The sequence below is a fragment of the Leucopleurus acutus genome (assembly GCF_964270905.1).
Source record: "Leucopleurus acutus genome assembly, chromosome: 19".
Classification (NCBI taxonomy): Eukaryota; Metazoa; Chordata; class Mammalia; order Artiodactyla; family Delphinidae; genus Leucopleurus; species Leucopleurus acutus.
Window position 1 is genome coordinate 57,921,485 of NC_139161.1, and position 13,138 is coordinate 57,934,622.

The 13,138-nt window shown below is 46.6% G+C and overlaps 1 protein-coding gene across 1 annotated transcript in view; it reads right to left on the minus strand.

The window, feature by feature from the left end:
* The window catches only part of FBXW10B (F-box and WD repeat domain containing 10B), a gene marked incomplete at both ends in the record, with an annotated part of 35,391 nt that extends 22,721 nt beyond the window's left edge, over positions 1 to 12,670 (minus strand). Inside the window, 7 exons of the mRNA XM_082861462.1 lie at positions 2,602 to 2,802; positions 4,429 to 4,538; positions 7,791 to 7,913; positions 8,605 to 8,732; positions 8,838 to 9,041; positions 10,065 to 10,241; positions 12,166 to 12,670. Of these exons, the coding sequence (XP_082717588.1) occupies positions 2,602 to 2,802; positions 4,429 to 4,538; positions 7,791 to 7,913; positions 8,605 to 8,732; positions 8,838 to 9,041; positions 10,065 to 10,241; positions 12,166 to 12,670 (1,448 nt within the window). The remainder of the gene's footprint in view (positions 1 to 2,601; positions 2,803 to 4,428; positions 4,539 to 7,790; positions 7,914 to 8,604; positions 8,733 to 8,837; positions 9,042 to 10,064; positions 10,242 to 12,165) is intronic.
* Between the last annotated feature and the right edge of the window lie 468 nt (positions 12,671 to 13,138).

Genomic DNA, 13,138 nt, shown 5'->3' on the forward strand with positions numbered 1-13,138 from the left:
TGATGTGGTATATATATATATATATATATATATATATATATATACAATGGACTATTACTCAGCCATGAGAAAGAACAAAATATTGCCATTTGCAGCAACATGGATGGACCTAGAGAATGTACTTAGTGAAGTAAGTCAGATGGAGAAAGACAAATATTATATCACATACATGTGGACTCTAAAAAATAATAAAAATGAATCTATATACAAAACAGAAACAGACACACAGACATAGAAAACAAACTTATGGTTACCAAAGGGAAAAGGGAGGGTGGGAGGGATAATTTAGGAGGATGGGGCTAACAGATTCAAAGTACTATACATAAAATACATATACAACAAGGATTTACCGTATAGCACAGGGAACTATATTCAATATCTTGTAATAACCTATAATGGAAAATAATCTGAAATATATATATATGTATGTATTTCAGCTTACCATACACCTGAAACTAACACAATATTGTAAATCAAATATACTTCAATTTTTTTTAATGGGCCAAAGATCTTAACAGACATCTCACCAAAGAAGACATCCCAAAAAGATACTCCACATCTCAGGTCATCAGGGAAATGCAAAAAAAATAACAACACACCACTACACACCTATCTGAATAGCCAAAATCCAGCACACTGACAACACCAAATGCTGGTGAGGATGTGAAGGAACAGGAACTCTCATTGATTGTTGGTCAAAATGCAAAATGATGCGGCCACGTTGGAAGACAGTTGGAGGTTTCTTACAAAATTAAACATACTTTACCGTGTGATCCAGCAGTTGTTCTCCTTGATATTTACCCTAAGAATCTGAAAACTTATGTCCACACAAAAAACTTGTAAATGGATATTTACAGCAGCTTTACTCATAACAGCCAAAACTTAGAAGCAACCAAGATGTCCTTCAGTAGATGAATGAATAAATAAACTGTGGTCCATCCAGAAAGTGGAATATTATTCAGCATAAGGAAGAAATGAGCTATCAAGCTATGAAAGGACCCAGAGGAGCCTTAAATGCATATGACTAAGTGAAAGAAGCCAATCTGAAAAAGCTACGTATTGTATAATTCCAACTATATGACATTTTGGAAAAGGGAAAATTATGGAGCCAGTAAAAAGATCTATGGTTGTCAGGGGTTAGGGGGAAGCATGAATAGGCAGAGCATAGAGGATTTTTAGGGCAATGAAAATACTCTGTATGATACTATAATGATGAATACACGTCACTATATATTTGTCCAAATTCATAGAATGTACACCACCAGGCATGAACCCTAAGGTATATTATGGACTTTAGGTGATTATGATGTGTCAATGAAGGTTCATCAAATGTAACGAATGTACTACTCTGATGGGGTATCTTGAGAATGGGGCAAAGGGTATATGGGAAACCTTTGCACCTTCCTCTCAATTTTGCTGTGAATCTAAAACTGCTCTATAAAAACTATCTTTTTTAAAAAGGCGGTTTTGATGCAAGAACAGAAAAACAAGCCAACAATACTGTATTGTATGTTTGAAAGTTGCTGAGAGAGTAGATCTTGAAAGTTCTCATCACAAGAAAAAAAACTGTCACTATGTGTAGTGATGGATATAACTAAATTCACTGTGGTAATCATTTTGCAATACATGCATATATCAAATCATTATATCGTACACCTAAAACTAACACTTTATGTCAATTATACCTCAATAAAAAATAAAAAAACTCATGCACATGGGTACCAGGAGACACATCCAGGAATATCTGTGGCAGTTCTCTTTGAAAGAATAAAGAACTATAAACAATGCAACTATCCACCAACAGAAGAGTACATAAACGAGCTATGATGTATTCATCTAATAAAATACTGTATCTCAGTGAAAATAAATTAATTACTGCTACCTACAACCTACAAATGAATCTCAAAATCACAGTTCAGTGCAAGAATCAAGTACAGATGAACTTTTAAGATACAATTCCATTTATGTTAAGTTCAAGAATGGACAAAAGTAACTAATATATCGGCGTATATATAAATAAGTAGCAAAACTATAAAGAAATACAAGGGAATAATTAGTATAAAATTCAGGATAACATTACCTCTGGTTGGGAGGAAGAAAGAAGGAATAAGAGAAAGGCACATAGGGGATTTAGGGAATGGTAACACCCTATTTCCTGGCCTGAGTAATGAGCACATGGGTGTTCATTATATTGTTTAAAAATATACATATATATATATATATATATATATATATATATATATATTTAACACTATTTGGTTTCCATACCCACAAAAAACTACTTTCCCCTGAAGAAATCTATAAAAATATATATAAATTATGCCTTCACGTAATAATGCTAAAGAAAATACTTTTTGAGTCACAGCCTTCAGCTAGAAAATAGATCTGATAATTGCTATACATCTATCTCACCCAAAGTTTAAACAATATACAAATTTTTGGTTTTTATCTTGCCAAAAACAAAGTGGGTTGTTCTAAAAGTCAGTGTAATTTAGGATAACTTTTGCATAAATACAAAAAGGTAAAAGCATGCATGTGCTTTCCACAAGCTGCATTTAGGCCTCGGCAGGCTGGGGACCACAGCTTTCGTGGACCACTTACCTGATACTCAGGTCATAACTCCCGCTCAGGAGAAAGTTTTCCTCCTCACACAAGAAGAGGGTACGGACACTCCCAGTGTGGCCTCGGAACTTGACGGGTATCTGTTTTATCTGTACGATGTCCAGAAGCTGGATCTTCCGATTGGATGACACAGCTAACAAATGTCCCCCAGAATAGTGGACGACTCTGTTTCGGTCCCACCTGAGTTGCCAGCAAAAGGATGATCCGTGGAGAGAAGAGTTAGTGTCCTTCCTAGATCTCACTTAGCACAGTGCCTTTCACCTGCAGCAATACTATAATGGAAAATACAGGGCCTTCCAACAAGGGATATAGCAGAAGGCAAGGCCTAATGTTAATGGTTCCTGATGGATCCCCACCTCACACCATAACAAAAATCCATTTCAAACAGATTTAAAACCTAAACACAAAAGGCAAAACTATTTTAATAATTTCTGCTCATGTATGATAAATCATCAAGACACAGAACAGAGCATGCAGCATTTCCCACCTTATTTGACCACGGAAACCTTTTTTTCATGGAAAACCTCAGAGGAACACACTTGGGAAGCCCTGTACCCACTGCATGTCCCATTGTTGGTTTTTTGCTGTTTTCCTTTTTTCCCTTAACCAATATCCAGTGAGCATATATTAGGGGCAAAGTCCTGGGATAATAGGTGCTAATGGGAAATACAAAGATAGATGAATAAGATATGAATGGACCTTGCCCTCAATGAGCTTACAGTCTAACAAAACAGGGTGAGTTGAATTAATTTTCCAATCATAAGATTATTAGCAAATAGATAAAATAGGAGCAGGATGACCAAATGATTTATTGTCCAAACTGAGTTTTTTTATTGTGAAAGGGGACACTATTGTTAATTATTTGAGGACCACAGAGTAAAATCGAATTGTTTCAGTAAACAGGGATATAAAGTCACCCTAAGTATGAGAAGCAATTCCTGACGTTTTTGTCCTCATTCCATTTGTCCTATCTAGAGTTCAACCAGTCACCTTCTCTTCTAAAGAGCACGTATCACCATACTATCTATAAAATCTCAGCTCTGCCTTTTCCCATCTGCTCTGTCTTCCCCCTACTGGCTGGTCAAGAAGCAATTTGTTAGTAAGGTTCACAGACAAAAATAGAACAATGATGGTCTTCACAAAACTTTATGAATAAAGAGTGAAGTCCTAGGTCTAAAGTATGGAAGAAAGTTGCCTATTAAAGGGTCTTCTTACGGCATATTCAAACGATGCCACACTAGGTGGTTATCATAAATACCATTTTCATGTTTAACATGGAAAGACATTCACAGTACCTTGCCAGAGTGGGTTACAGAACTATGTATAGCATAGCCCCCTTTCTATTTAAAATACGTATTTATAGAGGCAAAGAAAAAGTTCTAGGGTAGACATCGATATTAATGGTAGTCATCTCTATGTGACAAGATTGTAGGAGAGCTTTCCTTTCCTCTATACACTTCCTGGCATTTTTTGGATTTTTTTTCCAGTAAGGATATATTACTTCTAAAATAAGAATTAAACAATAAAGATATTTTTAAAAAAGATTTCATGCCTGTGAATTGTGCAAAAGCTTGTCGGTCAGTGTACAGAAAATTTATAAGGGGAGAGCGACCTCCACCCAATGCCAAGAATAGTGCAAAAGTCAAGCACCTATTCTCCAAATGGGATCTCATGTGGGTGTGAGGCTGGGGCTTGAGGTGAGGAAGGACTGCCTTTCCAAGTGAGCAAAGGTCATGGGAGTCCTCAGATGCCCGTGTGGGTAGTTCAGGGGTCCCTGGAGACCTGGGCTCTGACCACAGTACCTACACGTCAGAGAGAATGCGGACGTTATAAGTGCCACAGAAGACATTCCTCTCCTCCATCTGCACCTGCTGAGTTTCCTGGTTCTGGTATGCGGTCCACAGGTTGTAGTCATTCTAACAAGGGAACACTTATAGTCAAAGGACGGCAGCAACCTGACCCCAGACACACATCCCTATGACTCTCCCATGGCGAGGGTACAGGGGCCCAAGAGCTCCTTCTCTTCAGGCTGTGGCCACTGCTATGTGGTGATGGGGAGGGACCCGTGAGCAAAAGGAACCCCTGGGTGAGAAAATACTGAGTTGAAGGTCCTGACCCTTCTTCTACCTCTGATTCTGTGAACTTCCGATGCTGCTGATAGCACAACTTTTCCAAAAATGAGCTCACGACCAGGCACACAAAATAAAGTCACCGGTGCCCATTTCACAGAAGCCGGGGTTTCGAGTTCCTGTTGTGTGTGCACGAGACAGTACAGAGCGTACTCGTGGGAAGTCAAGTCACATGTGAAATTCCTGTTGCACGCTCTAAGCACTTGTGTGTCAAAGTTTTCATACATCTGCAACCTTCATTTCTCCTTACAGCTGCCTCACAAAGTACATCACTTGCCCCACAAAGTATTCCCACCATTTTACAGATGATGCATCTGAGCCTCAGAGAGGGGAAATCAATTTTATCAGGTCTCAACAGGGGTGTTCCCCGTCCCTTTCCAACATTCCTTCCTCCTTCCTTCCTTCCCTCCTTCCTTCCCTCCTTCCTTCCTTCCTTCCTTCCTCCTTCCCTTCCTTCCTTCCCTCCTTCCTTCCTCCCTCCTTCCCTTCCTTCCTTCCCTCACTTCCTTCCCTCCTTCCTTCCTCCTTCCCTCCTTCCTTCCTTCCCTCCCTCCTTCCTCCCTCCCTTCCTTCCTCCCTCCTTCCCTTCCTTCCTTCCCTCCTTCCTTCCTTCCTTCCCTCCTTCCTTCCTTCCTCCTTCCTTCCTTCCCTCCTTCCTTCCTCCCTCCTTCCCTTCCTTCCTTCCCTCCTTCCATCCTCCCTCCCTCCTCTCTCCCTCCTTCCCTTCCCTCCTTCCTTCCTCCCTCCTTCCCTCCCTTCCCTTCCCTCCTTCCTTCCCTCCTTCCTTCTTCCCTCCTTCCTTCCTTCCTTCCTCCCTCCCCACTCCCTCCCTTCATCACACACTTTCTGAGTAGCTATGGCCCTCCAGGGATGCTAAACTCTGGTATAGATGACTCAACTGGAATTCCAGTTCCAGTCTTCTTCCCAGCCTCATTTTCTTCAACCTCAAAAAGCAGGAAATAGCAATCACACTAACAGGAAACCGATAAGACAAGGTGAGTTTATGATGAAAGCAAAGAGGACCACAGCACGACATCTGTGTCTGGGGACCTGTCTTCCTTCCCAACCTCAGCCTTCTCTTCCATGCCCGTCCACTCTTCCTCAGCCCATCCTCCTTCTCGATCTTTCACCGGGTCCTGACGTCCACATAGAAGTCTCTCCCCAGAAGAATCCATCAGCCTGCTCCCCCTCGCGTGTTCAGGCAGCTCTGATATCCTGCCATGAATTAAACGAGGCTTCCCTGGCTTCTCACAGCCCAGGTTGGAATTCCTTGGCTCTCGCCTACCCACTGAGCTTTGAGAGCCTGGAGGCTACTCGGTGGAGTCGATGGGGTGAAAAAGATCTGGGTTCGAATCCCAGCTCTGCCATGACCAGCCAGGAGACCTTGGGCAAGTATTCTAACAGCACAGCCTCATTTCCACACCCACACACTGGGAGCAACGCTGTCCACCCGACCCGTTGTGAGGACCAAGTAGATCAAGTAGATCACGGAAATCAAGCACAGGCAGTACCCGCTGTAGCCACCACCCCCGGAAGCACTCGCCACTCGCCTCGGCCTCTTCCCAGCAGCCCGCTCTCTGCTGAGTCCCACTGCCTCCCTACCGGTCTCCATACCTTTACCTGTTTCTCTTTCTTTTCTTAAATTAATTATACATTTCTAAGCAGCAAACACTGTCCGGGTAGTCCTTGTTTGTCTGGCAATTACTAGCTACATCACCTAAGGAAGAAGGGTGCTGGCTGTGTTACACTTAACAGAACGACGGGCTTGGAAAGAGCGGGTCAGCCTTGAACTTATGTCTCTTTCCCTCCAGTGGAGGCCTGACACTCTGTTTCTTCTTCTGTAAAATGAGTAGAGGGGCCAACTCAAAGATTTCAAAAATTGCAGGCCCACAAATGTGCTTTCTTTGGCCCATGTAGTTTTGGGGTTTTTTTTTAATGCTTTTAATTGGTTGCCTGCATTAAAGAAAAGCAAGAGTTGTCCCGTGATAATTCAGATTTCTCACTTCCCTTGAAAGCTCAGGCAGCCTGGGAAGCCGGGGTGCACAGTCTCCCGTGGCAATGCTCAGCTGGACCTGAGTATTGACTGGACCCCCCAGAGTCACCACGGTCCCATCATCCTGCTGCCCTCCCCGCCTCCCTCCCTCCTTTGTGTCATCAGAACGGCCTCTACAGACATAAGAACTGGACCCTTCTCTTTCTCAACTTCTGATTGAAACTGCACAGTCTTCCTATGAATAGATTTCAAAATAGAAGGCCCTTGAGCAGAGAGGAGGTGACAGGAGTCCAATGGTCTGGAGAACGACCACCACGCCTGAATGGGCAGAACCCAGAGCTCAGAGTCTCCCATCTGAAACACGGCACTTTTTTTGTTACTACCCAAGGTTTTGTAGAGAGGTCTGAGGCTAAGTAACGCTCTCCTTCCATCCTAGAACCAGAATGAACCTGGAAGTGAAAGGTCGGAAAGCTTAATTCATTCTGGACCCTGGACGTTTGGGGACGGCCCTAGCCCTGCCCTCATGTCCTCAATCCCGAGCGACAGACCCCCCTGCAGCCTCTCAATGCAGGGACAGAGGTGGTGAGGAAAACCCCAGCGATCCTGACACTGCTCCTGACTCTGAGCTCCCCGCTAGACGACAGATGCCATGGACACAGGACCTGACGTGGGAGCTGCAGTCAGGAAGAACCCTGAGAAGACAACCATATCAGCGCCCTCATTTAACAGAAGAGGTAGTTAAGGCTTAAGGAGAGAAAGTCGCCCCCTTAAGGACACACAGCACCCAACTGTGGTCTCCCTTAGGGAATGTTAGGGAATGTAGGGTCTCCCATATCCTACATCTGTATGCTCTATGCTACACCCTCCCATACCTTACATCCATATGCTCTAACCTACAGCCTCCCATATCCTACAGTCATATGCCCCATCCTACATCCTCCCATATCCGACATCCGTATGTGAGGGCCGAGTCTGGACTTCAGCCTTCGATGGCCAGTAGGAAACGACGCCCACAGTCGCTTGCCCCAGGTGCCATTGGAACCCACCTTCGTTCTCAGTTTCCGTTTCGGATTTTTCACGCATAGGTGCTTCCCGTCATCCGCCATCTTAGGAACTGGGATAGTAACCTTGTTGGCGTAAGTAGGGTCTATTCCCCTGGTGTAGGACCCCTGGGGGAAAAGAACCGAAAATGGCTACTCTTAGTTCCTACACTCCAAGAGGAGGGGAAAAACTAGTGTTTGGCAAGATCTGAAAGATGGGTTAGTTCTGGGCAAGGAAGCCCTGGGCCTGGCCAGCTAGGCCAGTGGTGTGTGTAGACTGGCTGAAGGAGGGTAACACCCACCAAACATCCGGAGAGGGACCAGCGAGGATGGTGGGCAGTTCCCAGCTTCCAGCATGTCCCCTGGCTCAAGGCCTCCTCTCCCTCTGCTGGGAAAAATCCAAGCTACCAGGAACCCATGATTTAGGGTCAGGCTTCTGGCAAGAAACAGAAGTATGAATACCCGAGACAGTTACTATCCAGGGAAAACTGCATTTTAATCTAAAAAATACTCTGTGGCTCTGTAAACATCTGTGTACACGAGGCTTTCTTATATGGCACAAGCTGCAGTATGGCTGCCTGGGGAAGTTCCCTGCTCTGTGAGGCGCCGGAAAGGCTCTGCCTCTGTCTTGCCAAGAGGTTTCTATACACGTCATCCCTGCTAGATGCACCAACAAGGGGAGAGTAAATGGGGTTATCGGGAGTCCGGACAAAAAGGCAGTTGAGGAAGCAGCAGGAGGCCAGCTCAGGGTCTACCGCAGATGGAAAGGCTGGTGCAGACATGAGGCTGGTCTACAGCTGTCCCCTCCCAAAGAAAGTACCTGCAGTACGGTGATCTGGTGCTGGATGAAAGACTGCATGGACAGGTCGGTCCTGACCTGCTGTGCCAGCACTGCCCAGTGCTGGCTCACGAACACACACCTGTTCAGGCTGTTCTTATCCAGCATACCTGGAAAACAAGAGGTGGACCTGGGGACCTCCCAACTGCGCTGCGATGGTGGCGGTGGGGGGGGGGGGGCGAGTCTTGAGAAATCCCCCAACAGGCCCCGTGTACCGAGGATATACTTGGAGAGATGGACCGGCAGGTGACGGATGAAGTCGCGGTATGTGCTGACCCCAGAAGACAGCTCTCTGACGGCCTCCAGATCCACCAGCACATCGGCGGCGGGGGCCAAGCCTGCTTTGAACACGCTTGCTTTTTCAGAAGACAGCCTATTCATCTCGGAAATATACTGGAGTGAACTCTTCCACTGTCCTTCTAGAGGAAAGCCGGAGAAGGGGGCACGGTTGGGGCGTCTTTGGGGTGACTCCGGGCCAAGAGCAAGTCCTTGCCAAAAGCTTTCCCCAAAACAGAGCTCACCAGGGTCTACCCTGAGGCCACCGGGGTTTGGCCATTTCTTCCGCCAAAATGAAAACAGAGCTTCCCCAACCAAACGCACCAGCAGTTTTCAACGTTCCCAGCTCAAGTCGATGTCTGTGGCATCCAAACTGCCCTGCTGGTGAGATGGCATGGTGTCTGGAGTTTCCTCTAAATGAGCCCAACAAGAAAAAGTCGCAATTTCAAAAGCGGGGGTTGGAGGAAATAAGATTGTAAGGCGGTGATAATTGTTGAGGCTGGATGACGGTTATGTGGGTAATGATTACACTACTTTTGAAACTTGAAAATTTCTGTATAAAAAGCGTTTCTGAATCTATGTTTTGTGTTTCCCGTAATTTTTCCGTGTATATGTCTTGCTTCAAAACCCAAGTGAGGACGGCCCTGAGGTCAGGGCCCAATTCCCCACTGCTTTTGTTTCCACCTCAAGACTGAATCCAATGCTGCAAAAATAGCTCCTGGGGGGTTGGATTCTGGAGGTGCCCCTCCCCATATCCCCCCACACCAGAGGTCAGGGGCTAGACCTAGAGATTCCGGCCTGGGGCAAAAGGGCACTTAAGGTCACACTGACTGATTTTATTTTATCTTTTGGCCACGCCCCACAGCATGTGGGATCTGAGCTCCCGACCAGGGATCGAACCCGCACCCCCTGCAGGGGAAGCGCAGAGTCTTAACCGCTGGACTGCCAGGGAAGTCCCACACTGACTGATTTTAATCCTTGTTTCTCTCCTTACCAGATGTGGGATTAAATGAGGGAATAAATATCACAGAGCCCAACCCACTTCGTAGGTGACAAGTGAATGTTAGTTGCCCAACTCTGTCCTCCCCAGATACGGCTGCCCTACCAGCCCCTCCATCTCCACGGGACTCCCTCCCCATCGGCTTTCTTCCTACCAGCAGACTTACCAGTAGTGGCTGCTCCCCACGACACATTTTCGTGCAAGCTTGCTTTTCCTGTAGTTTTGGAGAACGGGAAGGATGTGTGCCCGGGTCTGGCTGCCCAGCAGACTTGTGAGGTCTCGCACGGGGGCGTGTGGCCTTTCTCAGGGACGAAAAGCACATCCTTGGAGTCTGGGTCGTTCCCTGAAAAACAAAAGGCCAAGATGAGTGGCTCTTTCGTACAGGTGTGTGGAGAGGAAGTGGTAGAGAGAGATGGTGTTATTTCTACTGGCTTCTTTTTCATCGACACAAAGCGGACCAGGCCAGTTGTGTCTGTTTTTATTTGGGGCCTCTGAGTTTCTACATAAAAATCACAGAGAGCCTCTGTTAGCCTTTGCCAGCCCACCTGCACTGCAAACTTCATCAGAGCTCTATATACAGGAGGACAGAGAGAGAATGAGAGGGAGAGAGGGAGGGAAAGAGGAAGAGAGAGAGCGAGGAGCTGGAAGAGGGACTGCTTTTCTGAAGCTTTTGCGTCATGTTCTTCAATGATATGAATAAATGCCCTTGAGTCAAATTAGAAAATTTAATTTTTTTTCTTTCTTTTTGGCCGTACCGCGCAGCATGCAGAACTTCCCCCAGCAGGGATCGAACCCATGCCCCCTGCAGGAGAAGCACAGAGTCTTAACCACTGGATGACCAGGGAAGTCCTAGAAAATTTAATTTTTAAGACAGAAGCTCCCCTAGGAAAAGGGGAAGGTTGCCACAACCCGTAACTGGACTTACACGACTTTTAATACAAGGAGCTGATTCCTGTGGTGGGTGAGGACCTGTGTGTACAGATGAGGCTACTCAAGCCTGCCGCCCCTGTCCGGGGGCCAGCATTGCCCACGGGAGATGATCAGGATGGGGGGCCTGGTTTTCAACCCCCCGACTGGGTGACCACGGCCAAATCACTCAGGTTCCCTGAACTTCGACTTCCTTACCTATACAATGAAGGAGCTGGACTGATCAATCTCTAATCTAACTTATGGGATCCTCTGATTTTCTCCACCACTTCTTCATTCCAGATGATTATTCTTTTACTTCCTGGACACACCAAAGAAATCAAGGGCATCTAACGGGATCTAACTGCCCCCAAGGTCACGTAGCTTTAAACTTCCCCGGGATTCTATGAGTCTGCAAACAGGACCACAAACCAGGTCTCGTGGACAGCAGGAATTCCCCGCCCTCAAGAGCTCAACCTCTGAATCCCTCCATCTGATGCCCTCTCCCAGCCTTGTCCCAGTCTGCTAATCCTCTGCTTCTCATACTGGACCCCCTGCAACCCCCAGTCCCTTGCCTCCTTTCTGGTTGCTTTTGCTGCCCCAGTCCAGCTGGCCAAACATGTCCAAGACCTTGTCACCGACACCCTAGACCACCGGCTCTCCAAGTGAGGTCACCAGACCAGCAGCAGCATCCGCTGGGAACTTTTTAGAAATGCAGACTCGTGGCCCACATCACACCTGCTGGGTCAGGACCTTTCAGGGAGGACCCCGGCCACCTCGGTTTTAATAAGCCCTCCCAGTGATTCTGATACAAGCAACGATCGAGAACGCCTACCCCAGCCTTATGTGGCCCCTCCACTACCTCCAGCCTTGGATAAACTCCAAGTCGAGGTTGGATTTTATGTGCGAGCAAGGAATACGGTGGGATGAATGACCTCTTGGCCTAGTTTCCGTGCAGTGCAAACCGAAGGGCAAGACAACTCAGTAGCACCCCCCTTACCACCTTCTCAAACCCGCTTCAACCCCTAACCCGCTAAAGCAGGAACCGCCCCAGCATTAAGCAGCAGAGGCGCAGACCCGCCACTTCTGGGCCTAAGGGAGGCAGAAATCCCTTCGAAAAGCCTGACAGTTGAAAGTTCCTTCTGCATTTGTCCTTTTAGAATTTTCTAGAAGGAAGTCACATTCAGCAGCTTCTCCTTCGGTCAACAGGATCAGGTGTCAGGACAAAGCGCTCTGTTCTGCAATCTGGAAGATCCCCATCTACCTAAGCTTGTCCACACCTCCCGTTCCTTGACGGGCTCCTGAAGTCTGGCCTCCTGGTGTCTGGGGACCCTTAGGTCTCTACCTGTGGCCTCGCTCACCTGAGGCATCGTTCCGCCCTCTCAGAAACAGGACTCTGATGACATCAACAGCAGTGAGCAGTAACTCGGGGTCGCACATCTGCAGCAGCAAGAGTGTGTAATTCGTCTTCGTCCGGTAGCTGCTGTTCCCAAACCAGTACAAAATCTCCCTCATCTTCTGTTCCACCATCTTGTCCAGCATTTGGTTCAAGGAGGACTTGATGATTTTCCCCTCCTTCTTGCTGAGGTTGACCCGGGACCTGTGGTAGACAAAATCCTTCCCCTGCGTGGTCTGAAGGATATTTTGAAAATAGTGTAACAAATGCAAGCTATCCAGCTGCTGCAGGATGCTGACTAGAAACCTCCTCTGGGACATCTTGCCCACCCTTCGGAACCACTCTTTGGTGGAGAAGATCTTCCAGGCCAGGACACACGTCTCACACTTCTGGCACACGGGGACAGAATTGTTCCCCTTCTCACATAGAAAATAAGGGGCATTCTTGAGCCTCGATGCCATGTTTTCCATGGTCCCGAGACGACCAGCTCATTTGATCCTTGCCGGTTGTCAACTGCACCAAACCCCAGAGGAACAGGAGAGGCTGATAAATATCCCAATTGAGCCTTTTCTTCCTCCCAAAGAAAAAGGAAACTGCTGCAATGGGCAGAAGGCTGCTCTCCCCAGAAACTGCCGTTGAGTCTGGCTTTCCGTACCGACCTCCTAGGAAACATGCCTTTACCGTAAATCTCCTAAGCCTGGCGCTGCTCAGGAGGAGGCAGTTGCTGTATATTCTGAAAGAGCCGGTCATGTCGTTTGTAGAACAACAGAAAGAGAGGTAGTCAAATTTAAATAATGTATGGACCCCTTTCAAAGGGGGGAAAAAAAAACATCGTGGAGCCTGGTGTTGAGCTTCCATTGTTGCTGTTTGTGAGTGACTTTTAAATATTTCTGAATATGAAATTAGATGGAAACGTCTGTGTATGGCTGTTTGGTTAG